Below are 25,763 nucleotides of genomic sequence, written 5' to 3'. Positions count from 1 at the left end.
GTCCCCAGGTCGCACACCACAGCCACCATGGCCTCCTTCCGCTACAGCCGAGCCTCCACTTTGGGCCAATGCTGGCAGGCCTCGTGGCCCTGAATTTCCCGGGCCACCTTCAACGACGTGATCCCCGACTCCCGCGCCAGCAGTCTTTCCGCCACCAAGGAGTCGAGCGCCGTCTCACCCATCTGTGGGTACGCCTGTTGTATATGTAGGTTATGAAAATTTGATGAAAATAATGAAAATTAAAGGAAATTAGCATTTCGCATAAGTTATCCGAAATTATGTTAATTAGTGTAATTATGCACATAAATTATGCTCATTCGAGATACTCGTATTAATTTATGCGCGTGGGCGTGGTTATGATAATGCAGGTCGTTATGATGATTAGGGTCCAGCCTCGGTGACGAGGGTTGATTAATTGGAATAATGCAATTAGCCGTATGCAGTTGATTAGGTGTTGTGAGCGTGAGAGTCAACACGACTTCGTTGCTTAACTCCGTATTATCAATAAGGATATGATTATCTTCGATTTAACGTTGATTATATTATGGATTATGTGCTTAGTGTGCTTATGATAGGTCCCCAGACTTCAGATCTCAATCGCAGATTATGCAGAATCACACACAACCTTCTGCTTTAATCAATTTTATTTTCTAGCTAAAATTTTATTTTTGGATAATATAAGAACTCTCAATCTCGGAATTTCAACACAGCATTAACACGGAAACCATCACGATTGCGTTGTTTCACCTCGATAACAGCACCTGTGGTTAATTCCCGACACGTAATGCAATCAATCGGTTGTTGAGAGAGAGATTAAACATGCATCACTATTCTACCAACACCTTGACTCTATCATATGTAAATTCGTATACTTGAATTGTTACCAACATGACACTCGGTCATTGATCATACACGACCCTTAATGCACATTCTTGTCACGTTGTTAACCAGTAGGACAATTGATTATTATGCAACTCAATGACATGAAAAGACACTCAAACCGTTATTATTCCTAAAGGCACAAATATGTGTTCATGGATTTCGGTATGTTCAAATACTCCCAAGTGACAGTATTCCCACAACGTTTTCCTTTGAGATTCTTATCCTGGACCAATCTTTTAATTGTGTCCTGATCCCTGACAGGGAAACCGGTTGAACACGCTATCCACCCCCGTGGGTGGCGCTCCGTTGAAGGTGCCGAGAATTAATCCGTATTGATGGATAAGTTGGTAACTTATGCGATTAGAAGTACAGCCCCAACAAAATATTAACGAGGAAATTATGAACACTCTTATAAACGACGGATTGTTCACTCGGTCGTTGCGATGTTCTCACAGTCACGGATGGTTTAATGACTTGAGGTTCTAGGCTTTTGTTAATGACCCGTGTGTGTTTAGTGATATGAATGATGAAAGAGTAGGCCAATGTTCGGAATCGATTCTTTGCATCAAGCAGACGTCTAGTTTGTCGTGTAGTGGGGGGGCAGTGTATCATACGTATCAGTTGATTCTCCTTTCAGTAGTTGGTTCGGACTCGGCTGACATCGGTTGACGAGTGGACAGGTTGATACGTTGTTGTATTTTTCGATTTAAAGCTTTCGTGACTGCAATGATTCATCTTCTTGGTTCTTTCGGTAAAGTCACGTAGAATGAGAATAAAATAATAAATTGATACAATAAAATAACACAATAATATTCTCACGACGTTTCGGTCACAACACAAGCGGCCTTCATCAGGTGAAGGGACGAGACTGTCTGGTAGGACAGCGCTGTCCTACCAGACAGTCTCGTCCCTTCACTCGCAGTACGTCTACGAGCAGCTGGCACGCTGGTGTCGGCGCGGTTGTAGATTGCAGGCTCATGATTCGTTCGTGGTTGCGCTGGCCCTGCAGTGGGCAGCGTGTCGCCAATCGGCGACACTCGCCAATTTGGCGAGTTTGTAGAGGCGTCTCCGGCGTCGGTGGTGGCTGGTCTTCTGCTGAGATGAGTTGAGACGAGTCTTCTTCTGTTGAGCTGGCCCCGCGGCTGATGAGTTTTTTAATGCTGAAACGGCTCATTTTTATGCTAAAAATCTCTCCTCTTAGCTCCTCCTCACGAGGCGGAGCTACCTTTTGATCTGGTTGTGTGTCGGTGGTGGGGGTTCGTGTGTCAGTGGGTATGTCTGTGTGTGTGTCATTCATGACATGGTTCTGTTCTGGTCTTCCTCAAGCCATAAACCATCAAGGGAAACAGACGCTTCGATTCATCTTGAAGGCGTCTGTCTGTCTACCCTGTCCATCCAGAGGGAGGGAGGGCGGGTTCCCCCCCCCCCCCTTTTGTACACGTTTCCGACGCACAAAGAAATGGTTAGTTTTTAAAGTTTAACATTTCTTATCTGACAGCGTATCGTACCATACACATATATGAGTCTGTTTGTGATTCGGGGTATTTGATTTTATTTCCAAGTGAAGATGCTCTACCGAGCGTCTGCATTTTTTTTTATCACGTGCTGCGGGGAGAGACATAGGTGGCCAGGATCTTTCTATCTATACTTTGAGTTGACATCGCTCAAGTATCATTTCGATTTTATATTCAACCAGTTTGATCCCCCATTACCTTGGCTCTTACTTAGTTTATTAATTTTCGTCATTGTGTGTCTTATCACCATATAGATGTATTGCGATTTTCTTTTAACTTAACTTGTTCGCCTGGTTTACGCTGGCGTGGTTGTGGGGTGGGGCCATTATTAAGCCTGCGTCGGTGTGCAGATGGCCTTTGCGATAACGATCTTTTTGCTCTGGCGTGAAATTCCTTCCTCGCGCCCTGCAGTAGATACAAAGGCGGCCGGGAGTGCCTCTATCTCTGGCTGCTTTCGGTTTAATGTTTCTCAAGTATCATTTCCTTATGTTCACCAAGGCTCGTGGTTTGTAACTCTTTCCTCCCGACGCACCTCTCGGGTTACAAAGATTCGCATTGTTATGATGGAGTTATTTAAAATAATTTTTATCCTAAGTTTAAAGGTCCGTTTCTTGATTGTCTGTGACCTATTCCTTGGTTCTGTAAGGTTCTATAATGGAATATCGTTTAAGGTTAACGCGTTATTATTGATGGTATGTGTGATTTGTATTGCAGTTTCTTTAACTTAAAGCGTGTTCGCGGGCTGTTGGGTGTGGGGTGGGGTGTGTCTTCTCATTAAACCCGTCTGCTCGCTCCAGATTGGTCCTTGTGATGAGGTGTAATTCCTGTTTCTCCGCGCTGTGAGAGAGACAAAGGTGGTCGGGGTTTCTTGGGATATTGTTTTAAACTTGTTTCGTAAGTTTGCCCGTTCGCATCATTCCTTCTCGAAAACCTTTGACGTGACTCGGTATTTCTGTACCCAAGCTTGTGATTTAACAGTAAAAGTATTAAAGGTGAAAATCATTTGACAGTGAATAATTGGATAAAAATTCACTGATGTATCTGGTGGCCTGGTCTTAATTGGAGTGAGCGTGAGGACCGCTAACTTTAGCTTATTCTTGTTGTTGCCCTTTTAACTTTTAACCGTTGTTTCAATAGCAAATAAGAAAAATATATGGTTTAACCCGTTGGCGTCAACGTGTCTGGCTTGGCGGATCTGACCCCTGAGAGACCCCCCTTCCTTAGGGCACATCAACCTCTTGTTCATCTGGAGATCTTCGCAGATAGCTGTTACATCCTCGCCTTGAGAGTTTTATTATTTCTTTATTTATGGCCTGTTTATGATCGACATCTGGCTTCTTGTGCGCCTTACGTGTTTCTTTATTTATTAAAACAAAAAAACATATCTATAAGCAAATATTATTAATATCAATTTTGGAAAAGCCTTATATATCCAACACGCCTTCTGCCCCAGCACCAGCAGAGCCTACCGGAAAGTGAAGGGCGTCTTGGCCTCTCCTCGCCTCCGCTGGAAAAGTCTCGTACGGGCGTCGCACAGTAGGCCAAAAATTTCCCCTTGCAGCGCCATTGACTCCGCCACCCCTCCAGCGCGGGACCGCGCTCTTCGCAAAATGGCACCCGCCAGTCATGCCAAGCCCTCCACGGGAAAGATGGCGCCCACCACATGTGCGGACTCCGGCCGAGGCTCCTCCACTCTCCCGCACCGACGGGGACCACCGCCAGGGTCCCCTCATGACTCCTTTCCGCGCCGCTGGCTGTGGCGCGCCTCCCACGCCGTCCCGCACTCCCCTGCGATCCCCTCAGCACGGTGGTCCTTGGCCATGCCGCGTGCTCGGCGCGTGACCGCGGAGGATTGGGCTCCTCTCTCGCCAATTCGCCGCCGCTCTCCCGCCGACCCGCAGCTGCTCTCTCTCCGCCAATGGGCTTTGTAACCAGGGTCCCGGGGCTGCCGGACGGATTCATGTTTCGCCGCTCCCATCCTCCGATGACACTATAGGTGGGTTCTTTCTTCACCCCACTCCTAACACCAGTTGTAGTGTCATCGTAGTGGGAGACAAGGTTTCTAAAGGGGCACCTTTATTAACGCCTTCACAGGTTCACCATCGCACTCCCTAGTTGTCTAACCTAGCATAAACACAATCCTAATCATGTAACACCGATGGCGCTAACCGAGACAGCCAACAACTATCCTGCCGCGCAATATCTAGCGAAGACGGCATTGATGAAGGCGGCGAAGATGACAGCGACGACGAGACAAGCCCCCTCCCAAAACCGACAGCCCTGAGCTCCCACTCTCAGCTGCTTTTATGCAACCCAGCGCGGCCTGGCTCCGCCCTGGCCATGCCACCTTCTCGAACCCACTAGCAGGTTCCAGGGGCTTTCAGATGGGGTCTTCGGTGACCCTTGCCCCGATCATTCTGCCCTGCCGACACACCCGTGTATATGCTCACTGGCGCGTGTACTATTTGTCCACCGCAGTTGCCGTTGCTGAACAACACTACACTGGTACAGCACACCGGTGTGTTGGAGAACAAATCACATGGTGGCGGGTTCCACCAAACATTTAAATTAATGCGATATAACCCAAAAAAAACTATCATGGGCAATTAAGCACCACGCAAATATTATTATCATAACAGAGTGAATGCTTGGGAGCTTATTGGCTCTCACTCCTGGGTAGAGGTCTACCCAACCCACAGGACCGCAAATACTGGCTGCTCTTACTCTGCAGGTTGAACCTAGGACTTGAGTGTTCAACTTCACGTTATTTTAATTAAAGGTCAGTGACAAAGGTGCATCTATTGGAGCTTCATTGTCTCAAGCTTATACATCTACCAGGTCTCCATTTGATTTTGTATTGTCTAAGAAGTCCACCCACACCTCTACTTGCACAAACTGCTGGGAGTTGCCTCGCTCTGCCTCACAGTCAGAATTCTCCTCCTGCTTCACGTTGCCTACATCGATGTGAAGGTCCAATTTTGGAGTTGAATCTTCATCTTCACATTTTACCATCACTTCTTCGCTCTTCATCACTTCTTCACATTTCACCTTCACTTCTTCACTCTTCACCATCACTTCTTCATATTTCACCTTCGCCTCTTCAAAATTCACCTTGATACATTTCATTGCATCCAAGCTGGAATTAAATTCTGGTTCTTTTTTCAGCAGGGATGGGCTCATTGCAGCACTTGGACTTTCACATGCCGATTTCAGACTCCGCTCCTTGGGGATCTTCTGATGACTGTGTGTCCTCTGGTGTCGATGAAGCTGTGGTGACTGTGCAAACGCCTTCCTGCACAGAGTGTACTTGAAGGGTTTATCTCCTGTGTGTGGTGTCTGGTGTCTTTTAAGATCAGATGACCTTGAAAATGCCTTCCCACACACACTGCACTTGAAGGGTTTCTCTCCTGTGTGCATTCTCTGGTGTTTTTTAAGAGATGATGACTCTGCAAATGCCTTCTCACACATAGTGCACTTGAAGGGTTTTTCTCCTGTGTGTGTTCGCTCGTGTATCTTAAGAAGCGATGACTTTGCAAATGCCTTCTCACACACACTGCACTTGAAGGGTTTCTCTTCTGTGTGTGTTCTCTGGTGGCTCTGAAGATGTGATGACAGTGCAAACGCCTTCCCGCACAGAGTGCATTTTAAGGGTTTTTCTCCTGTGTGTGTTGTCTTGTGCCTCTGAAGATTTGATGACTGTGCAAATGCCTTCTCACACACACTGCACTTGAAGGGTTTCTCTTCTGTGTGTGTTCTCTGGTGGCTCTGAAGAACCGATGACTGTGCAAATGCCTTCTCACACACACGGCACTTGAAGGGGTTCTCTCCTATGTGTGTTCTTTGGTGTTTTTGAAGATATGATGACTTTGCAAATGCTTTATCGCACAAAAGGCACCTGAAGGGTTTTTCTCCTGTGTGTGTTCCCTTGTGGCTCTGAAGATTTGATGACTTTGCAAATGCCTTCTCACACACACTGCACTTGAAGGGTTTCTCTCCTGTGTGCATTCTCCGGTGTTCTTTAAGATGTGATGACTCTGTAAATGCCTTCTCACACACAGTGCACTTGAAAGGTTTCTCTCCTGTGTGCATTCTCTGGTGTTTTTTAAGATGTGATGCCTCTGTAAATGCCTTCTCACACATAGTGCATTTGAAGGGTTTATCTCCTTTGTGTGTTCTCTGGTGGCTCTGAAGAACCGATGACTGTGCAAATGCCTTCTCACACAGACTGCACTTGAAGGGTTTCTCTCCTGTGTGTGTTCTTTGGTGGTTTCGAAGATCTGATGACTTTGCAAACGCTTTATCGCACAAAAGGCACCTGAATGGTTTCTCTCCTGTGTGTGTTCTCTGGTGGCTGTGAAGAGTTGATGACTTTGCAAATACCTTCTCACAGACACTGCACTTGAAGGGTTTCTCTCCTGTGTGCATTCTCTGGTGTTCTTTAAGATGTGATGACTCTGTAAATGCCTTCTCACACACAGTGCACTTGAAGGGTTTCTCTCCTGTGTGCATTCTCTGGTGTTTTTTAAGAGAAGATGACTCTGTAAATGCCTTCTCACACATAGTGCACTTGAAGGGTTTCTCTCCTGTGTGTGTTCTCTGGTGTCTCTGAAGAACTGATGACGTTGCAAATGCCTTCTCGCACACACTGCACTTGAAGGGTTTATCTCCTGTGTGCATTCTCTGGTGTTCTTTAAGATGCGATGACTCTGTAAATGCCTTCTCACACATAGTGCACTTGAAGGGTTTTTCTCCTGTGTGTGTTCTCTTGTGGCTCTGAAGATTTGATGACTGTGCAAATGCCTTCTCACACACACTGCACTTGAAGGGTTTCTCTTCTGTGTGTGTTCTCTGGTGGCTCTGAAGAACCGATGACTGTGCAAATGCCTTCTCACACACACTGCACTTGAAGGGTTTCTCTCCTGTGTGTGTTCTCTGGTGTTTTTGAAGATCTGATAACTTTGCAAACGCTTTATCGCACAAAAGGCACCTGAAGGGTTTTTCTCCTGTGTGTGTTTTCTTGTGGCTCTGAAGATTTGATGACTTTGCAAATGCCTTCTCACACACACTGCACTTGAAGGGTTTCTCTCCTGTGTGCATTCTCTGGTGTTCTTTAAGATGTGATGACTCTGTAAATGCCTTCTCACACACAGTGCACTTGAAAGGTTTCTCTCCTGTGTGCATTCTCTGGTGTTTTTTAAGATGTGATGACTCTGTAAATGCCTTCTCACACATAGTGCACTTGAAGGGTTTCTCTCCCGTGTGTGTTCTCTGGTGTCTCTGAAGAACTGATGACCATGCAAATGCCTTCTCACACACAGTGCACTTGAAGGGGTTCTCTCCTGTGTGAGTTCTCTGGTGCTGTGTCAAACTTCCAGCACGATCCGTGCTGGAAGTTTTGTCGCATTGTTTCCTTCTTGTACCGAGCTGCGCTGAGTGCCTTTGCTCCATCAGACCAATTCTGCAGAGGAAGCGTCAGCTGCAATTAGAAAAAACATATTCACACCATATAAACACAGTCACATATGACTTACACGTCTATACTTATTTATATATTCATGATATAGTGAAAGGTATTCTCCAATTCATCACACAGGCTGATGGCCAATGGTCATAAATATGCCTGGATGCCCTAGTATCTTCAAAATAAATGTTAACCCAAAACTCCAAGGACACAATTTCGGCTGTCTAGCTACGAAAGGAAAATGAATATGTATTGAAGAAAAATTCAGCTAACATAGCAGAGGGTAGTGAAAATAATACTATTTGTATTATGCAGATATGCATAAATTAATGTTCAATCGAAACTTCGAGGTGTGAAGCCAGGCTCAGATTTGCTTGAATGCTCGGATGAACAGATCTAACTTCAGCTGCATATGTGCTGAGATATTTTCCTGACTGTTTCCATTCTTATATAAAAGTCCCAGAGGAAAACTAAAATAAACTATTGTTTTGATTTAACCTCCATGTTCAATAGTTAATATACAGGGTGTTTCAAAAAGATTGATCGGATTTGAAATCGCTATATCTCTGCAACCACAACCCGCCCATGAATGAAACTCTTACCACTTGAAAGGGCGGGCATAGAATTTCAAATTAATAACGCTAGATGCCTCTCCTAGCGCACAAACAGCCCCGAGCCTCAGTCATTCGCAAGATGGCGACCCCGCAACACAAGGCGTTCTGCGTTCTGCAGTTCGGCAGACTGAATCCGTAATTGCGGTGCAGCGTGCGTTTCAACGGCGTTTTGGCATTGATCCGCCAATGTCAAGGAGCATTCGTCGTTGGTACCGGCAATTTGAGGAAACAGGCTGTTTATGTAAGGGGGAGAACACAGGGCGACCACGCACCTCAGAGGAAACTGTGAGAAGAATTCAAGAGAGTTTTCTGCCTAGCCCACGCAAGTCGACTCGCCGTGCCAGCCGAGAACTTGCGACTTGTCATGCGACTGTCTGGCGTGTGTTGAGGCAACGCTTAATCATGAGGCCATACCGGTTGCAAATGGTACAGGCTCTTCGTGCAGGTGACAAAGGAAAGCGTGTAGAATTTTGTGATGCGATGTTACAGAACATGGAGGCCGAACGCTTCTTACCGCGTTTGATTTCTAATGCAAAAAAATACACGCAACGCTGAGGTAAATTCATCAAAGTGCCACGTCCTCTTCTCTCCCCCCCCCCCAACCCCAATGTGTGCACTTACTATTATAGGGTCGGTAGATACTAAAAATATAGCGTTTATACAGGATTATTGTAGCTATAGAGTCGATATATGCTGCTCCTCGCGGGAAATACGCAGCGTTGCCCGGGGCAAAAATAGATTTAAAAACGTCTGAAAACTTAAAAACATAACATACAAATGAAAAGAAAACTCATTAATTAAAAATTTTACCCAAGCGTGCCAAGAATCGATTCTTTAAATCCCGCAAAGGAATTGAAGGTTGTAGATTACTTTAGAATCGACCTATTCCCATTTAATATAACTTTGTTGCATGTCGCAAAGTATGCTTAACATTTCGAACAGACACACATTCACAAATTTACTTTTTAGATATAAGATACATAGCGCCAGCATGTACTACTGTAGTGATAGCAGGTACAAGCACAATATGCACTGCTGTAATCATAGCAGGTACCACCACAATATGCACTGCTGTAATTATAGCAGGTTCCACCACAATCAGTATGCACTGCTGTTATCATAGCAGGTACCACCACAATATGCACTACTGTAATCATAGCAGGCACCATCACCACAGTTATGTACTGCTGTAATCATAGCAGGTACCACCACACTCAGTATGCACTGCTCTAATAATAGCAGGTACCACCACAGTCAGCATGTACTGTTGTAATCATAGCAGGTACCACCACAGTATGCACTGCTCCAATCATAGCAGGTACCACCACAGCAGTATGCACTTCTGTAATCATAGCAGGTACCACCACCACAATATGCACTGCTGTAATCATAGCAGGTACCACCACCACAATATGCACTGCTGTAATCATAGCAGGTACCACCACAGTATGCACTGCTGTAATCATAGCAGGTACCACCACCACAATATGCACTACTGTAATCATAGCAGGTACCACCACAATCAGTATGCACTGCTGTTATCATAGCAGGTACCACCACCACAATATGCACTGCTGTAATCATAGCAGGTACCACCACCACAATATGCACTGCTGTAATCATAGCAGGTACCACCACCACAATATGCACTGCTGTAATCATAGCAGGTACCACCACCACAGTATGCACTGCTGTAATCATAGCAGGTACCACCACCACAGTATGCACTGCTGTAATCATAGCAGGTACCACCACCACAATATGCACTGCTGTAATCATAGCAGGTACCACCACCACAGTGTGCACTGCTGTAATCATAGCAGGTACCACCACAGTATGCACTGCTGTAATCATAGCAGGTACCACCACCACAGTATGCACTGCTGTAATCATGGCAGGTATCAGTCAGTATGCACTGCTCTAATCATATCAGGTACCGCAGTATGCACTGCTGTAATCATAGCAGGTACCACCACCACAATATGCACTGCTGTAATCATAGCAGGTACCACCACAATATGCACTGCTGTAATCATAGCAGGTACCACCACCACAGTATGCACTGCTGTAATCATAGCAGGTACCACCACAGTATGCACTGCTGTAATCATAGCAGGTACCACCACCACAATTTGCACTGCTGTAATCATAGCAGGAACCACCACAGCAGTATGTACTGCTGTAATCATAGCAGGAACCACCACACTCAGTATACACTGCTATAATAATAGCAGGTACCAACACAGTCAGCATGTACTGTTGTAATCATAGCAGGTACAACCACAGTATGCACTGCTCCAATCATAGCAGGTACCACCACAGCAGTATGCACTGTTGTGATCAAAGCAGGTACCACCACAATTTTCACTGCTGTAATCATAGCAGGTACCACCACAATAGTATGCACTGCTGTAATCATAGCAGGTACCACCACAATATGCACTGCTGTAATCATAGCAGGAACCACCAGTCAGTATGCACTGCTGTAATCATAGCAGGTACCACCACAGCAGTATGCACTGCTGTAGTGATAGTAGATACTGCTATCGAGTTGGTAGATACTGCTATATAGAGTTAGAAGATACTAAAACAGTTTGTATATACCACTACGGCCAGTAAATACTGCTACAGTCAGCAAATACTACTACACAGTCAGTAAATACTACTATGGTCAGTAGCTACTGCTATAGAGTTAGTAGTTACTACTATAGCCAGTGGATACTACTATAGAGTCAGCAAATACTACTATAGAGTTAGTCTTTACTACTATAGAGTCGGTAGAGACTACTGTAGGGCCAGTAGATACTCCTACGGTCAGTCATTACTAAAGTCAGTAAAATACTACTATACAGTTTCGATTTAAAACTTTCGTGACTGCAATGATTAATCTTCTTTGGTTCTTTCGGTAAAGTCACGTAGAATGAGAATAAAATAATAAATTGATAAAATAAAATAACACAATAATATTCTCATTCTACGTGACTTTACCGAAAGAACCAAAGAAGATACTATACAGTCATTAGCGACTACTGGCTCAGTAGTACTACTGTACAGTCAGTAGATACAACTGCAGAGTCAATAGATACTACTTACTCTATTGTATGTAGTGTGTGTAGGTATATATACCTACGCGGGGATGAATATATTTTTGAGGGGGTGGGTCGACAATTGTCGGAAACCTTTGAGAGCAACTATTTACCACACACTTTCTATAACTTTTTAGACTTTTGTAAGCTTCTTTAATATGTATTTAAAGCTTTCGTCACTGCAGGGATTCATATTCTTTGTTCTTTTGGTAAAGTCACGTAGAAGGGAAACAATAAAATAAGAAAAATATAAAAAATAAAATTATCACGATGTTTCGACTACAACACAAGCAATCATCATCAGGTGTGAAAACCACAGCAAGAAAATTTGAAAAAAGTTGCGTTTTTTTTAACGTTAGCACCACGGAGAGCGATTTGGCAGTTATTCAGATGGACGAGTCCATCTATGTTCGGAAAAAGAGGAGGGGGGAGACGAAAATGATGGATGCGGTCTGAAAGCCACCGTAAGCGTGAACAATCAATTAAGACCCGATTGTTCACCCTTACGGTGGCCGGGTACTTCTCGCTAGTCTTATATATAAAAGTCTCCACGCGCGCTTGAGAGGAATTTGGCACTCGAAGAGTAGGGTTGACGTCCAAAAAAATTTGACAGCCAGCACGCCCTAAGCCCTGCGGTGGGAATAGGCTATTCCTTTTTCACGTCCATCACCTTTAAATTAGTTAAATTATAGATTTCGTGGGATGTCGCTATATTTATTTATTTAATGCGTGCTACCGGCCGTACCAACTCACGCCAATTGGGTGCGCGTGAGTTGGCACACTGCCAAGTGATGCGCGTTTGGTCGAGCTCACGGGGGACATTCTCTTTTACACGTTTAACATGCAATAAATATACACATAACGCTGCGGCTATTTCTTCAGTGTGATGTCCTCTTCGCCCCCACCCCCCCCAACACGATGCGTGCAGTTACTGCTATAAAGTCCGTTGATATTAATATTATTACAGCACTTACATAGCATTATTGTAGTATTAATGTTTACTACTATTAAACAAATACGTTCGCAGATATTACAATGTTTGTGTGCACAAAACTAATTTTTCATTATTAGGTTGCTAAATGTTCCCTTTTTTATCTGTGCTTTTATGACGCTGGGATGGTCTACTGCCAGTCTGTGATGTAGCCTGCTGCCTGCTGATTAATTAATGTCAGTGCACTGACATTCTGACATTCGATGATCTACACTGCTAATTTTCCTTTTTACCATTATGAGTGTATGCCAGTCTATAATCTGTTGCCTGTTTCTTTACCTCACTCAGTGTACTGCCAGCCTTTCATGTCGACTGTATTCTGCATTTTCAGCTGCTGCCCGTATTGCCAGCTTTGAATGTCGCCTGTAGCAATGCTTATGTCATTGAGTCGGCGTACTGGCAGTCTATAATCTAAACTGTAGCCTGCTTCTCAACTTACCTGTATGTACTGCTGCTCTTTAATTTACACTTATTTCTGCTTATTTCTTCAATGCATTTCTATTGTTTCGATTGCTCACGTCACGCTATTAACTCATACGCAGTACTGCGATACTGATTGCTGTGTCATCATCAGGGATTGCTGTGCACGTCGATGTGTGTGTGTGATTCGATGTGTGCGAGTCCATATGTCTGTGCGTGTACAAATGCCAATCAATTTATAACATTTTTGACATGCATTTTTCTGGATTTTGTTGTTGTTATTCTGTCTCTCACTGTTCAAATAAACCTACCATTAAAATTAATCATTTCTTTGTCAGTGGGCAAACGTACAAAATCAGAAGGGGATCAAATACTTTTTTCCCTCACTGTAGGTCCATGCGTGTGTTTAAGTCCATGTGTGTCTCTTTCTTTTATGAACGGACAACGCCCGATGTCTGTGTGCATGTCGAAGTGTTTGTGTGTGTCAGTCCATGTGTGTGCGTATCAGTCGCTGTGTGTGTATTAGTCCATGTGTTTGTGTTAGTCGGTGTGTGCATGGCTCCATCTGAGTGTGTAAGTCAATGTGCGTGTACGTCGATGTGTATGTGTGTGTCAGTCCATATGTGTGTGTGTAAGTCCATACATGTGTGTGTCACTCGATGTGTGTGTGTAAGTCAATGCGTGTGTGTAAGTCGATATGTGTGTGCTGATCCATGTGTATCTAAAGTAGATGTCTGTGTGTGTGTAAGTCCATGTGTGTGTGTCTTAGTCGGTGTGTATGTAAGTACATGTGTGTACTTACATACACACAAAGATCTTTTTTCTTTGTAAGTACATGTGTGTTTACGTCAACGTGTGTTTGAGTCCACGTATGTCTGTGTGCGAGTCGATGTGTGTGTGCAACTCCATGTGTGTGTACCTAAAGTGGATGCCTATGCGTGTGTGAGTCCATATGTGTGTGTGTAAGTCCCTGTGTTTGTGTGTGTGAGTCGATATGTCTGTGTGTCAGTCCATGGGCGTGTTAGTCGCTTTGTGTGCGTGGCTCCATGTGAGTCATTGTAAGTCCATTTCTTTGCGCGTCTGTAGGTCCATGTGTGCGTCTTAGTCCATGTGTGTGCTTTATTGACCTGCTCAAGGCCTATGATACCATCAGTAGGCCTGGGCTCTGGGTTGTTCTTCATGCTTTCGGAGTCCCTGCCAATCTGCTCATGATCCTTAAGGACCTTCATGATGGTGAGCGGCCCCACGTCAAACTACGTGGCCGTGAGTCACAGCCATTCCCTCTACACCTTGGGGTGCGACAGGGATGTCATCTGGCTCCCATATTCTTTTACATATAGTTGGACCAAGTAGTTCGTTAAGCCTTCAATGGCTGTACCTGATGAATTACCAGCTGTTACAGATACAATGGGAGGCTGATCGATGCCCGGGTGCGGTCAAGAGATGGCTCCCGATTGGTCAACCAAATTACGTATGCCGATGATCTGGTAATTGATGCTCACTCAGAAGAGGAGTTGGACGCGCTGCTGCTGAACCTAGAGCTTGCCACTAAGAGGTGGGGCCTTACCATCAGCCCCACCAAAACTAAGCACCTGCCTGGGTATTTTGTACCATCGGACAATCCACCCCCATAACTCACAATTGGTGATTTGGCAGTTGTGGAGAGAGTGCACAGAGTTTCCCATACCTGGCCAGTGTGCTCATGACCGGCTCCGCTTTAACAGCAGAGGTCTCACTCCCCATCAGTCGAGCAGAATTATCTTTTCATCGGCTGCATAACACTGTGTGGAAACTACCTGCTCTCTCACTCCGCACGAAGCTCCAGGTCTTCTAGCCCACGGTCATTCCCTCCCTTCTCTACGCTTGCGAAACTTGGACCCCCCGAATGGAACATCTTCACCGGTTAGAAACATTTAGGCTGGTCTGCCTACGATCCATCCTGGGTTTAACCAGGCTGGATTGTGTGATGAGCTCACAAATCCTTCAAATATCTGCACAAAGTCCCATTGGTGACCTACGGTAGGCAAGGCTGCGTTGGCTGGGCCATGTAGCCCGCATGCCCAGCTACCGCATGCCTAAACAGCTTTTGTTCCGCCAGATCGAGGGGGCTAATTTGGTACAGGACGATGTGGAGCTGAGTGGACTTGTCGATGACTGGTACCAGCGGTGTCAAGATCGGCCTCTGTGGAGGAGCCTCGTGAAAAACGCTACTGGCCAGTTGGAGGCAGTCGCCCTCCAACAACAACGGAGGGCGGAGGAGCGATGCTCAGAACAACGAGCGGAGCGCCAGGGTGGCTAAAGCACAGCAAGTTAGCACATTAGAGGGCACAGGTCCTGAATCAGCCAGTCATCTGAGTCATTCGACCCGTGGCACCTGGGTCTGCCCCGTGATCTCCTTCCAGCGGGCGTTCGACGCTTCACGTGGCCTCAAGGTGCACATAGCCTGGCACAAGCGTCGTGGTCACGTCAACGCCACTTAGTGGCGAATGCCGGTTGTTGTGTGTGTGTACGTACATTGTGGGGAGCGGTAGTCTAGCGGTTAGCGCGCTGCACTGTGAACCCTATGACCCGAGTTCGATTCCCGCTCACGGCCAACACCAGTAACGATTATCTGAACCGGTCCCGGGCCTCCCCTAGGTCGACTCAGCCTAAAATGCGTACCTGGTGCGGTGTGTAAACATCGCCACTGGGGAGACAAAGGCGGTCGGGCGTGGTGCTGGCCACCCACCCCCTCGTGTACTGTTCCGGCCTTCATTGGTGCTCGCTAACAGGACTTGCCCCTACAGTCTGCAAAGGCTATATGGGGGATCTTTGTCTTTGTTGTGTGAGTCGATGTGTGTTTGTGTGTGAGTCAATGTGTGTACGCCAATGTGTGTATGTGTGACAGTCCATGTGTGTGTGTAGTGTGTAGATCCATGTGTGTGTGAGTCTATCTATGTGTGTGTGTGTAAGTCGATGTCTTTGTGTGTGTGTGGGTCAATGTCTGTTTGTGTAGGTCGATGTGTGTGTCTGTATTTTTCGCCCGGGCAACGCCGGGTACTTACCGCTAGTCTTATGTATAAATGTCATTTTTTGTGTCTGTGTGTGTGCGCACACTTGCAGGAATTTGGCTCTCAAACGGTGGTGTTTACGTATAAAAAAAAATAGCTAGGTACCACGCTGTAAGCCCCGCGGTGAGCAAGCCCTTTGATTTAGTGCACTTTTCTGTTTATGTATTTAACAGTGGCGCTATCGACCATACCAACTCACACGCGTTTGGTGGGGGGGAAAGGCCCTACCAAGTCACACATGTTCGGTGGGGGTGAGGGGGAAATTTGCTTTAGCGTTAAACATGCTTTAAAAAAACCCTAAATGCCGAGGTAAATTCTTCACAGTGTGATGTCCTCCCACCCCTACCCCGATGCGTGCAGTTACTAATATAGTCGGTGGATGCTACTACTATAGGCATAGATATTACTGCACAGCGGGCAGGGGGATCGTGGGTGGGGGGGTGAGGGCTAGCGGCCCAGCCCCCAGCCTGCCAAGCTGCCACCTCAGCTGGCTGGGCAATATAGGCGAGGCCGGGGGCTCTGCGCGGGACTAGGCCTCACCACATCACTCTGTCAGGTTGTTACTTTGTGCTATAGAGTCCATATATACTGCTAAAGAGTCAGCTTGTACTACTATAGTCATAGCAGGTACCACCACAGTCAGTATGCACTGCTGTAATCATTGCAGGTACGACCTGTCAGTATGCACTTCTGTAATCATAGCAGGCACCACCACAGTATGCACTGCTGTAATAATAGCAGGCATCACCACAGTCAGTATGCACTGCTGTAATCATTGCAGGTTCCACCAGTCACTATGCACTGCTGTAGTGAAAGCAGGTACCCATGCGGGGGTAAAAATATTTGAGGGGGGGGGAGGTCGACAATTTTCGGAAACCTTTTATATCAGCTACTTACCCCCCACTTTCTATAACTTATTGGATTTCTGCAAGCCTCTTATAATTTTGTTGGTGGAGAAATGGACAAACGGCCCATCGGGCTTTCACAATAGTTTAGTATCTGTGTATGCATATGTAATGTTTTTAAGAAAAGTTTATAAATATACTCTTTGGTTCTTTCGGTAGGTAGAAAAATAAAACAAAATGAAAATAATAAGCTCTGAAATATATTTTTCGCCCGGGCAACGCTGGGTACTTCCCCGCTGTCATTGTCTGTGTGCGTATCTATGTATCTGTGTGCGGCCGAAAGTTGCCAAGGATTTGGCTTTCAAACCGTGGGGTTTAGGTAAAAAAAAAAGTAGCCAGGTACCATGCCACAAGCCCCGTGATGAGCAAGCGCTATTCCAATTTCGCGTCCGTCACCTTTAAAGTAGTTTAATTAGCGATTGCATTTTTATTTATTTATTACATAGCACGCGTTCGACCATACCAACTCACACGCGTTCGGTGGGGGGGGGGGCGGGCCCCTACCAAGTCACACGCGTTCGGTGGGGGTGAGGGGAGAATTCTCTTTCGTGTGAACACTGCGCAAGGTAACATGCACAGATTCACAGCTCCCTTCACACATGTATTGCCATGACTGTTTACTCATTACGAATTGCCTCTTAAATGTTACACATTAACTGACATGGATGAACCAATGTTGTTGAAGAATAGCCTTATTCTGGACTCTTGAGGCATAAGCAGTCAAGCAATATCACTTACTGCACAGATGGCAAACCAATAAATATACTCAATTACGTCTTCATTCTATATTTACACTTGCCTCCCTCAGCAGGGGGTTTGAGTAGTGACAGTATGTCAATTACGCTTGATTGGTGCGCATCTGTTCATAGTTACAGGTAGGTTAGGTTCATTTTGTATTCGTTGACTTTCAGTAATTTTCTGCTCGTGCTCGCGGCAAATGAATGCACCAAAATTGCGGAACACCCTCGCAGTCACTCCTAATGACTTATTATACACGCGTGCATTTCCCCTCTCCCTTGCTTCTTTCCCTAAAGTCATGTACATAGAAAGCTATTATTTACAAACTTATTTAGTCACTATAAAAGTGAGAGTGTGCATGTACATCTATGTGGGCGTGTGAGTCCATATATGTGTGTGCGTTGTGTCTGTGCGAGTCCGTGTGTGTATGCGTCAATGTGTGTGCGAGTCAATGTGACAGTCACTGTTTGTGTACGTCCATGTGTGTGTGCAGTGTGTGTTTAAGTCGATGTGTGTGTCAGTCAATGTGTGTAAGTCCATATGTGTGTGCGTAGTTCCATGTGCATGTCTGTCGATGTCTGTGTGTATACGTCGAAATGTGTGTCTGCGTGAGTCTATGTGCATTTGTAAGTCAATGTGTGTGTGTATATAAGTCAATGTGTTTGTATGTGTGTCGATGTGTGTCAGTCAATGTGTGTGTGTACATCGATATGTGTGCGAGTCCATGTGTGTGTTAGTCGATATGTGTGTTTGTGTAAGTCCATGTGTGTGTGTGTGGGTCCATGTGTGTGTGACTATGAATGTGTGTGTTTAAGTCCATGTGTGTGTGAGTCGCTGTGTGTGTGAGTCCATGTGTGTGTAGGTTTATGTGTGTGCGAGTCTATGTATGTGTGTGTGCGTCGATGTGTGTATGCAAGTCGCTGTGTGTGTGCGCGATTCGATGTGTATGTGTCAGTCGATGTGTGTGTGTCAGTCGATGTGTGTGTGTCAGTCGATGTGTGTGTGTCAGTCGATGTGTGTGTTAGTCAATGTGTGTGCGTCGTGTGTGTGTGTAGACAACTAATATTTATCTATTAAGTTCGTAATTTTTACAATCATAATGTGTGTGTCTAAGTCCATGTGTGTGTGTCAGTCTATGGGCGTGCGTGAGTCGATGTGTATGTGTAAGTTGATGTGTGTGTGTGTCTTCTTCGCCCGGGCAATGCCGGGTACTGCCCGCTAGTATTATATAAACAAAACATCGACCATTCATGACGAATTGGAAGTAATCTTATCACAATGCTAATACCATTAAAGGTGCAATTTAATACCATGTAAGTGTGGATTCCTTGTCAGCAGGTAATGGTAATGATACAGGTGTCAAGGGTTGACTGACAGATGAACCAGCTGTGCTCGCCACTGTCTTGCGGGGTTTGAGGAACCCAGCGTTCCACCCATTGATGTGGGCATCACTCTTCCGACCTCATCGTTGTTGCAAAGCAAATATCTCCAACTGCCCTGCAGCATACCTCACGGGCCTCCTCCACAGAGGCCGATCTTCACTCCTGGCAACAGTCAACGGAAGGTCCGATCACCTCCACATCCTCCAATCTCTTCTCTAGCCAATGCCATGCCTGTTGAGCCCCTAATGTCTGGACAAACAAAAGCTCCTTGAGCATGCAGTGTCTGGGAATGTGGGATTCATCACCGAACCAATGCAGCCTCGCCTGCTAAAGAGACTCATGATTATATTCTATATTGATATCTTAAGGATCTATAAGCTTATAATACAATATAGTCTGGTTGAATAGAAAATGAATCATAGGCAGGCCAGCCTTCATTGTATATGCCAGCACAGATGGTCATTTAAATAAGTTCATATTTTGCATCCACAGAGTTATATCTATGGCCATACGAATAACAGCTGTGTTCGTAAGTTTCTGAAAACGCTTGTCCTGGTGAGGGTCGTGGTGGCAGCATGCTGAGGGCGGTCCAGGTCTCCCTTTTCCTGGAGACAGACTCTAGCTCATCTTGGGGAATTCCGAAGCGTTCCCAGACCAGCTGAGCGGCATAGTCTTGGGCCAGCCCGGGGTCTTCGCCCAGTGGAACGTGTCTGGTAGAGTTCCAGGGGGAGTCTATTGTGAGGCATCCTTACATATATTCTATATTGATATCACCCCTAGAGCCAGGCCTAGGGGCTGCATTCACCAACAAGCACCACGTGGCCGTGTGACCAACGCAACTTGAATTGGCTAAGTGGTGCCATCCTGTGCATCGAACATCCGCAGGATGAAAGGTGAGGGGCGGGTGCGATGCCAGTATGGCAGGGAGAGGGATGGTCTCAGATGGACTAGACCTTGGCGATGGACACAAAGCTTTGTATGGAGCAAAAGTCCAGGCACCTTCCACACAATGTAACAGTCTAATGAAAGAATGCTGCTCGACTAATTTTAAGTGAGACTTTGGCTGCCAAACCAGAGCTGGTCGTGAACACATTAACCAGGTATGGGAACTCCTCCAACACTTGTAGAACTGCCTGATTATTCATGCAGAGTTGAGCAGGTGAGTGTTGTATGATATTAAATTCCCAGGCAGATTATTATTTGGTGGAACATTTTCAAGGCCCCATTTCAAGATGGAATTATCAATGCACAGAACAAGATTCCCTAATTCCATCTCACTGAGTAGCCATTACCAAATCATCAGCAGATGTAACATGATTGACCAGCAGGGAATGCTCATTTAACTATAACCAGGCATTGATTAACGTATCATTGTAACCGTAACGAATGCAATGTTTTTTATATAACCATTGGGAGCTTCTCAAACTACATAGTTATTAAAGATGCTATGTAATGTAATGCATGGGGCCAGAGTGAATTTCTGTCACAAGCCATGTTGAACAGGAAATGGCTCGGACTCCTGGTCACGCAGCGTTAGACCATCACTAATTCCAGTTTGCCACACATGCAAACACATTTTGACATTTCATCTACTACAATTCCACGCACTCACCATAACATAAGTGTCTCCACTGCACTGCTATATTTGTTCTCACAGATCTACTTGCATGTCTGACACTACTAAACAGGCTCACTAGCATTGCATAAATGTCATCAACACCAAGATGGAAATCCTGCAATGTGATGATGGCTACCATTTCCTACTCCCCCAAACTGACCCAGCAACAGGCTTGCCAAAACAAATTAAGATTTCCGCCATGGACGTCTTTGCCTTCAGGATCATGGTACGAAACTGCAGCTTCAATCTCTTCTTGAGATGCAAAGGGCTCTTCCACTAATTTGCTGTCGACATGTATGCCAAAATTTAAGCTTCATTCGATTGAACCTATCAGATGGCAAAACATCCAACATTGTCTATATTGAAGCTCTCTGAGGGCAAAGGTTTTGAAAGCTGTCCTCATTATGAAAACAAGCCCTACAATTGCATAACACAACCGAAAAATCGTTACAAAAAAGCACACATTTACCGACTTTATTGTCAGAAATAAATTATTCTAACAAAGCCAGCATGGCAAGACATTACTCATAATGTTTGATTATTAAGACCTGTGCGAAGCCGGGTAACTTAGCTAGTACTGAATAAATACTATACTTTCAATGATGTTTGTGCGTGAGTGGGGAGCGGTAGTGCAACAGTTAGCATGCTGAGCTATAATCCCAGCGAGCCGATTTATATTTCCACAGAGCCAAGCCACAACATGTGGTTGTCGCCTGCTGAAGCTGGTTGTAATTATTATAAAAACGTCGTACTCAAGATTGTAAATGTGGCTTGGCTCTCCACCATACGCGATCTAACCCAAACAAACCTGTATTAAGGATGTATATTTGGAGTTTTCGTGTCTCACCCCCCGTGGTCGCGTGGATTTTCCTCCGGATCTTCCGGTTTTCCCTGCACATTTAGAGTCAACATCACCACGCGTTTAGAGTATTTGACCGACAGACATTTCCACACGTTGATAATCCACTTTGTTGTGGGCAGGTTGCTTCTGAAAAAGACCGGTACAGCTCAAGTGTGCTTGGCATTGGTAAGATAACAAAAACTGTAGAAATAATTCAAAGAAACAAAGTTTCAAATTAGTGAGCCAGGTGAAGACAAATTAAACTTTAGCAGAGAATTAAAGCAAATGCAATCAGGCGAGGGCAGGAGGCAAGGCCCCGCATGGCTAGGCCCCGCGTTGTAATGTTCCAACCTGGACATCGATTCCATACTCGCTGCTACTCAATTGATATCCCTACGAGAGAGAGAGGAGCGAGGCTCTAACTGGGTAAACAACAACAACCACCACCACCACAACAACCACGATGTGAACTTCTCACCTCGGATCTCAGTGAGCGCGCGCGCGGATAAGCAGTTTCCTGGTATCTCGTGACGTCATGCGACAACAGGAGGTGACATGACGTCACTAGCGGGCACAACTCCCCTCGCGTCTCACGCCGATGAGGTAATGCATTGGTGACGTCAGAGAGAGGAGTTAAAGTTTTATTTGATTTAAATCTTGACTTCAGTCGGGTGCGACCGCAACAAACAAACTATGAACAGAGAACATCTTGAAGCTACGACGCGAAACAAAAACATCCTGGTATAAAGCAGCAAATTTTCTAGAAAAAAAATCACCGTATTACAACGCTGTCTGCAAAAATCCCAGTGTGATGCAAGTCAAACAATAACAACAACAATAAGACATCTTCTTTGGTTCTTTCGGTAAAGTCACGTAGAATGAGAATAAAATAATAAAATAAAAATAAGACAATAAAATTCTCACGACGTTTCGGCCACAACACAAACGGCCTTCTTCAGGTGATAGAACAGAACTGTCGGGACGACAGTGCTTCAATGAGTGCTGCTGAGAATCGTGGCGTCTTTTAAGCCCGGTGATAGGTCTGATGCAACTAGAAAGCAGGAGAATTTAGCATTGAAATAGCTAGGGATTAGCTTGTGTGTTAAAGTCAAAGTTTACATATCAACAGAGGCATTTAGTATATGGACGATAAAGGGCCTCCAACTACCCAACCATCATACAGTAAACCAACGTGAGAAAAAAACTAAGTCTTTATTACATCAATATAATAATTGTACTTAATATATTCTTCAATAAGCTGAGCTATTAATCGCAAAGCAACTGGGTATACACTACACTATGTAATAAATACCATATAGTAAAACCAAAATATAAACCACCTCAATGTTATCAATAAACTCTATATACTCTCCAATTAGCTGAGCCACCAACAATAACGCCCAGCACCTGTGGTGCCGCCGCCGCCGCAGACGGAGCCGCTCCAGAGGAACCGCGCCCACCACCGCGGCTCCATCACCGATGCCGCGGATTTTCTGCCACTCTCCCGGGGCCGGTGCCTTCTCAGACGTCCGCGTTTTGGGCCCCCTGCACAGTCGTGAGGCCGCTGCAGCAGTGGCCGCTCTCAGTGTGGGTGCGCCGTGGTCATTTAATTCTAAGTTAAGCCACGGCGCCGCAGTGCCATTTGGCCTGGGGGGGCCTGCCAATTCCCTGACCCTGAGAAACCGTGGAGCACCCCCACGAGGGGGCCTCTCGGGTAAAAACTCAGGGCAAGTGCCCCCCCTCCCCATGAGGCCCTACTTGAGTGTGTGTGTTTATGCGGGGTGGGGGGGAGGGTTGCTGTGATGGGAGCCGGGTGGCTTCTCGGTCGCAGCAGCACAGCGACAGCCCAGGTTTCGACGGAGCGGCTTCACTTGTTGTGGCACCACACATTTATGGCTTTATTTTGGTGATTTCGAAAAAGTTTTTTGGTTTGGCCATGTTTGTTTGTTTTAGTACGGAGTTAGACTGATGATAAGTTGTATTGTGGTTGTTGGTGTTGTTGTTTGACTTGCATCCCACTGGGATTTTTGCACACAGCGTTGGTGTACGGTGCTTTTTCAGGAATATTTTGCTGTTTTTTCATGGATTTTCTGTTTGCACAGTCACATAGTCACTTTAAGATGTTTTCTTGTTCGTGTTTTTTTGTTTGTTGCGGTTGCACCCGATTCAAGAGCCGAATGGCCGAATGGCTCACAGGGCTATACCAAATAAACTGAAACTGGAAAAAAAGTGCGTGGCGAGAATCGATATCTGGTGAGCGTTTGTGTTATCGATTAAACGGGAATAGGTCTCGTCCCTTCACCTGAAGGCCGCTTGTGTTGTGGCCGAAACGTCGTGAGAATATTGTGTTATTTTATTTTATCAATTTATTATTTTATTCTCATTCTACGTGACTTTACCGAAAGAACCAAAGAAGAAAGAACCAAAGAAGAGAAATAGGCCGATTCTAAAGAAATCTACAACCTTCGATTCCTTTTCGCGATCTAAAGAATCGAATCTTGGCGCGCGAGCGTAAGTTTTTTTTCCACCGCGTTTTGGGTTTTATTTAAAAAAAATTGATATAATGATGAAAAAAATTTCATTTGTATATGTTATGTTTTTAAGTTTTGAGAAGTTTTTCAATCAATTTTTCCCCCGGCAAACGCCGGGTGCTTCCCGCTAGTACCTAATAAATGAAACTGTCACTGGCGGTTCATTAACATAATTTATTAATAAAGACCGTCGCGCGTTCTTGCGACGGGTTCAGCATCCACGCCTCATCACTGTACATGGGACCGTCTCATTAACATAATTTATTCAGTTACACCGCCGCTCGTTGGGGAAGGGGATTCTGTGTTGGAACCCCGCAAGTGACGTCATGTCACCTCCAGCTGCCGCGTGACGTCACGATATATTCGTAAACTGCTGCACCGCGCGCGTTCACTGAGATCCGAGGTGAGAAGTTCACATCGTGGTTGTTGTGGTGGTGGTGGTTGTTGTTGTTTACCCAGGTAGAGCCTCGCTCCTTCTCTCTCTCGTAGGGGTATCAATTGAGTAGCAGCGAGTATGGAATCGATGTCCAGGTTGGAACATTACAACGCGGGGCCTTGCCTTGCGGGGCCTTGCCTCCTGCCCTCGCCTGATTGCATTTGCTTTAATTCTCTGCTAAAGTTTAATTTGTCTTCACCTGGCTCACTACTTTAGTATCAAAATATAAGAAGAGCTTTTCCTCTTTTATCATTTATTGAGTTGTGCTATTTTTTGTCTTGGGATATTTTTTTTTGCATACGGTTTCTCCGTGTTTATTTTAATTGCTTAATTTATTTGAAATACTGTCCAGTACTTATTTTAATTGTGATGTGAATTGTAGTTGACGTTTACCTAACGCCATTACTTAGGTCAGGCTTAATTATTGAATATCGCGCTTTTAGCTTTCGCGCGGCAATTAATTTTATGTCTGTTGACTACAGCAGAGGCTTACGGATTTTCAACAGAAACTAGATCTCTGCACTATTGATTTAATTAAGGCCTATTGTACCATAAAGAGGCTTGGGGCTTTGGGTTGTTATTCGTTTTCAAATCTATGCCTCTGCTCACATTATTTGAGGATTTGTATGATTTTGGGCAGGATGGTCTAAAGCTGCTTGACCTGGAGTCGGAGCCATTTCTGACAGAAATTCACTCTGGCCCCATGCATTACATTACATAGCATCTTCAATAACTATGTACTTTTTGGGTCTTTCGGTCAAGTTCCGTAGATCTAAAACAATAGGTCACGACGTTTCGATCGCAACACGAGCAATCATCGTACGGTGAGAGAGAGGGAAAGCTGCTGAGACAAGGTCTTATATAGGCCTGAGATGGGTACATCAAGGTAGGTGAGTGGAGCTAGAGATGGTCCAACCACAGAGGCTGTGGCAGTGGACACCCAGCCTGTCAATACAAAGACATCCAAGCTAGTAATGAAACTCAGAGAGTCAATTAACATCGGTAGACAGGATGGAAACATCATAGCAAGTTAAGACTTGACCTGGTTAATCACGTCCTTCCAATGATGCACCCATCTCAGGACAGGCCAATCTCTCACAATACAAAGGCCTCTGCCCCAGCCTCTGTGGCTGGACCATCTCTAGCTCCACCCACCTACCTTGATGTACCCATCTCAGGCCTATATAAGACCTTGTCTCAGCAGCTTTCTCTCTCACGAAAGCTTTAAATCAAGAAATAACTATGTCGTTTAAGAAGCTCCCAATGGTCATATAAAACCATTGCATTCGTTACG

The 25,763-nt window shown here is 45.3% G+C and overlaps 4 protein-coding genes across 20 annotated transcripts in view; 1 reads left to right on the top strand and 3 right to left on the bottom strand.

Moving 5' to 3' along the window:
* LOC142906830 (uncharacterized) overlaps window positions 1–21,552 on the bottom strand; it is a 169,869-nt gene extending 148,317 nt beyond the window's left edge. The window contains exon 1 of the mRNA XM_076055443.1: window positions 21,470–21,552. The gene's annotated coding sequence lies outside the window, so the exon portion shown is untranslated. The remainder of the gene's footprint in view (window positions 1–21,469) is intronic.
* Window positions 1–22,008, bottom strand: part of LOC142906816 (uncharacterized) — a 95,829-nt gene extending 73,821 nt beyond the window's left edge. The window contains exon 1 of the mRNA XM_076055379.1: window positions 21,981–22,008. The gene's annotated coding sequence lies outside the window, so the exon portion shown is untranslated. The remainder of the gene's footprint in view (window positions 1–21,980) is intronic.
* Window positions 627–22,041, bottom strand: LOC142905296 (uncharacterized). Of its 9 annotated transcripts, none has more exons than XM_076055370.1 (4): window positions 21,981–22,024; window positions 21,470–21,552; window positions 19,170–19,292; window positions 627–7,872 (listed from the first exon to the last, which is right to left on the bottom strand). In XM_076055370.1, exon 4 carries the CDS (start codon window positions 7,842–7,844, stop codon window positions 5,220–5,222), a length of 2,625 nt encoding a protein of 874 aa, XP_075911485.1. In that variant the 5' UTR covers window positions 7,845–7,872; window positions 19,170–19,292; window positions 21,470–21,552; window positions 21,981–22,024; the 3' UTR covers window positions 627–5,219. The 9 variants fall into 9 exon arrangements, 8 of the variants coding, with proteins under 8 accessions (XP_075911485.1, XP_075911487.1, XP_075911488.1 ...); XM_076055372.1 differs by having other exon boundaries at window positions 627–7,854; XM_076055373.1 differs by lacking the exon at window positions 19,170–19,292 and having other exon boundaries at window positions 21,509–21,552; window positions 21,981–22,041.
* A 2,220-nt stretch (window positions 22,042–24,261) lies between these two features.
* Window positions 24,262–25,763, top strand: part of LOC116957252 (uncharacterized) — a 42,438-nt gene continuing 40,936 nt past the window's right edge. For 2 of the 9 annotated variants that reach the window (XM_076055542.1, XM_076055545.1), the window contains exon 1: window positions 24,330–24,436. The gene's annotated coding sequence lies outside the window, so the exon portion shown is untranslated. Of the gene's footprint in view, window positions 24,437–25,763 lie in introns of all 9 variants that reach the window. The other 7 variants (XR_012930528.1, XR_012930526.1, XR_012930527.1 and 4 more) reach the window with 7 other exon arrangements.

The sequence above is a fragment of the Petromyzon marinus genome, chromosome 71 (genome assembly GCF_048934315.1).
Source record: "Petromyzon marinus isolate PM22_M1 ecotype Great Lakes invasive population chromosome 71, UKy_Petmar_22M1.pri1.0, whole genome shotgun sequence".
In the NCBI taxonomy this organism is placed as follows: domain Eukaryota; kingdom Metazoa; phylum Chordata; class Hyperoartia; order Petromyzontiformes; family Petromyzontidae; genus Petromyzon; species Petromyzon marinus.
The sequence above is the reverse complement of the archived record's forward strand: the minus strand, read 5'-3'. Positions and strand labels throughout refer to the sequence as shown.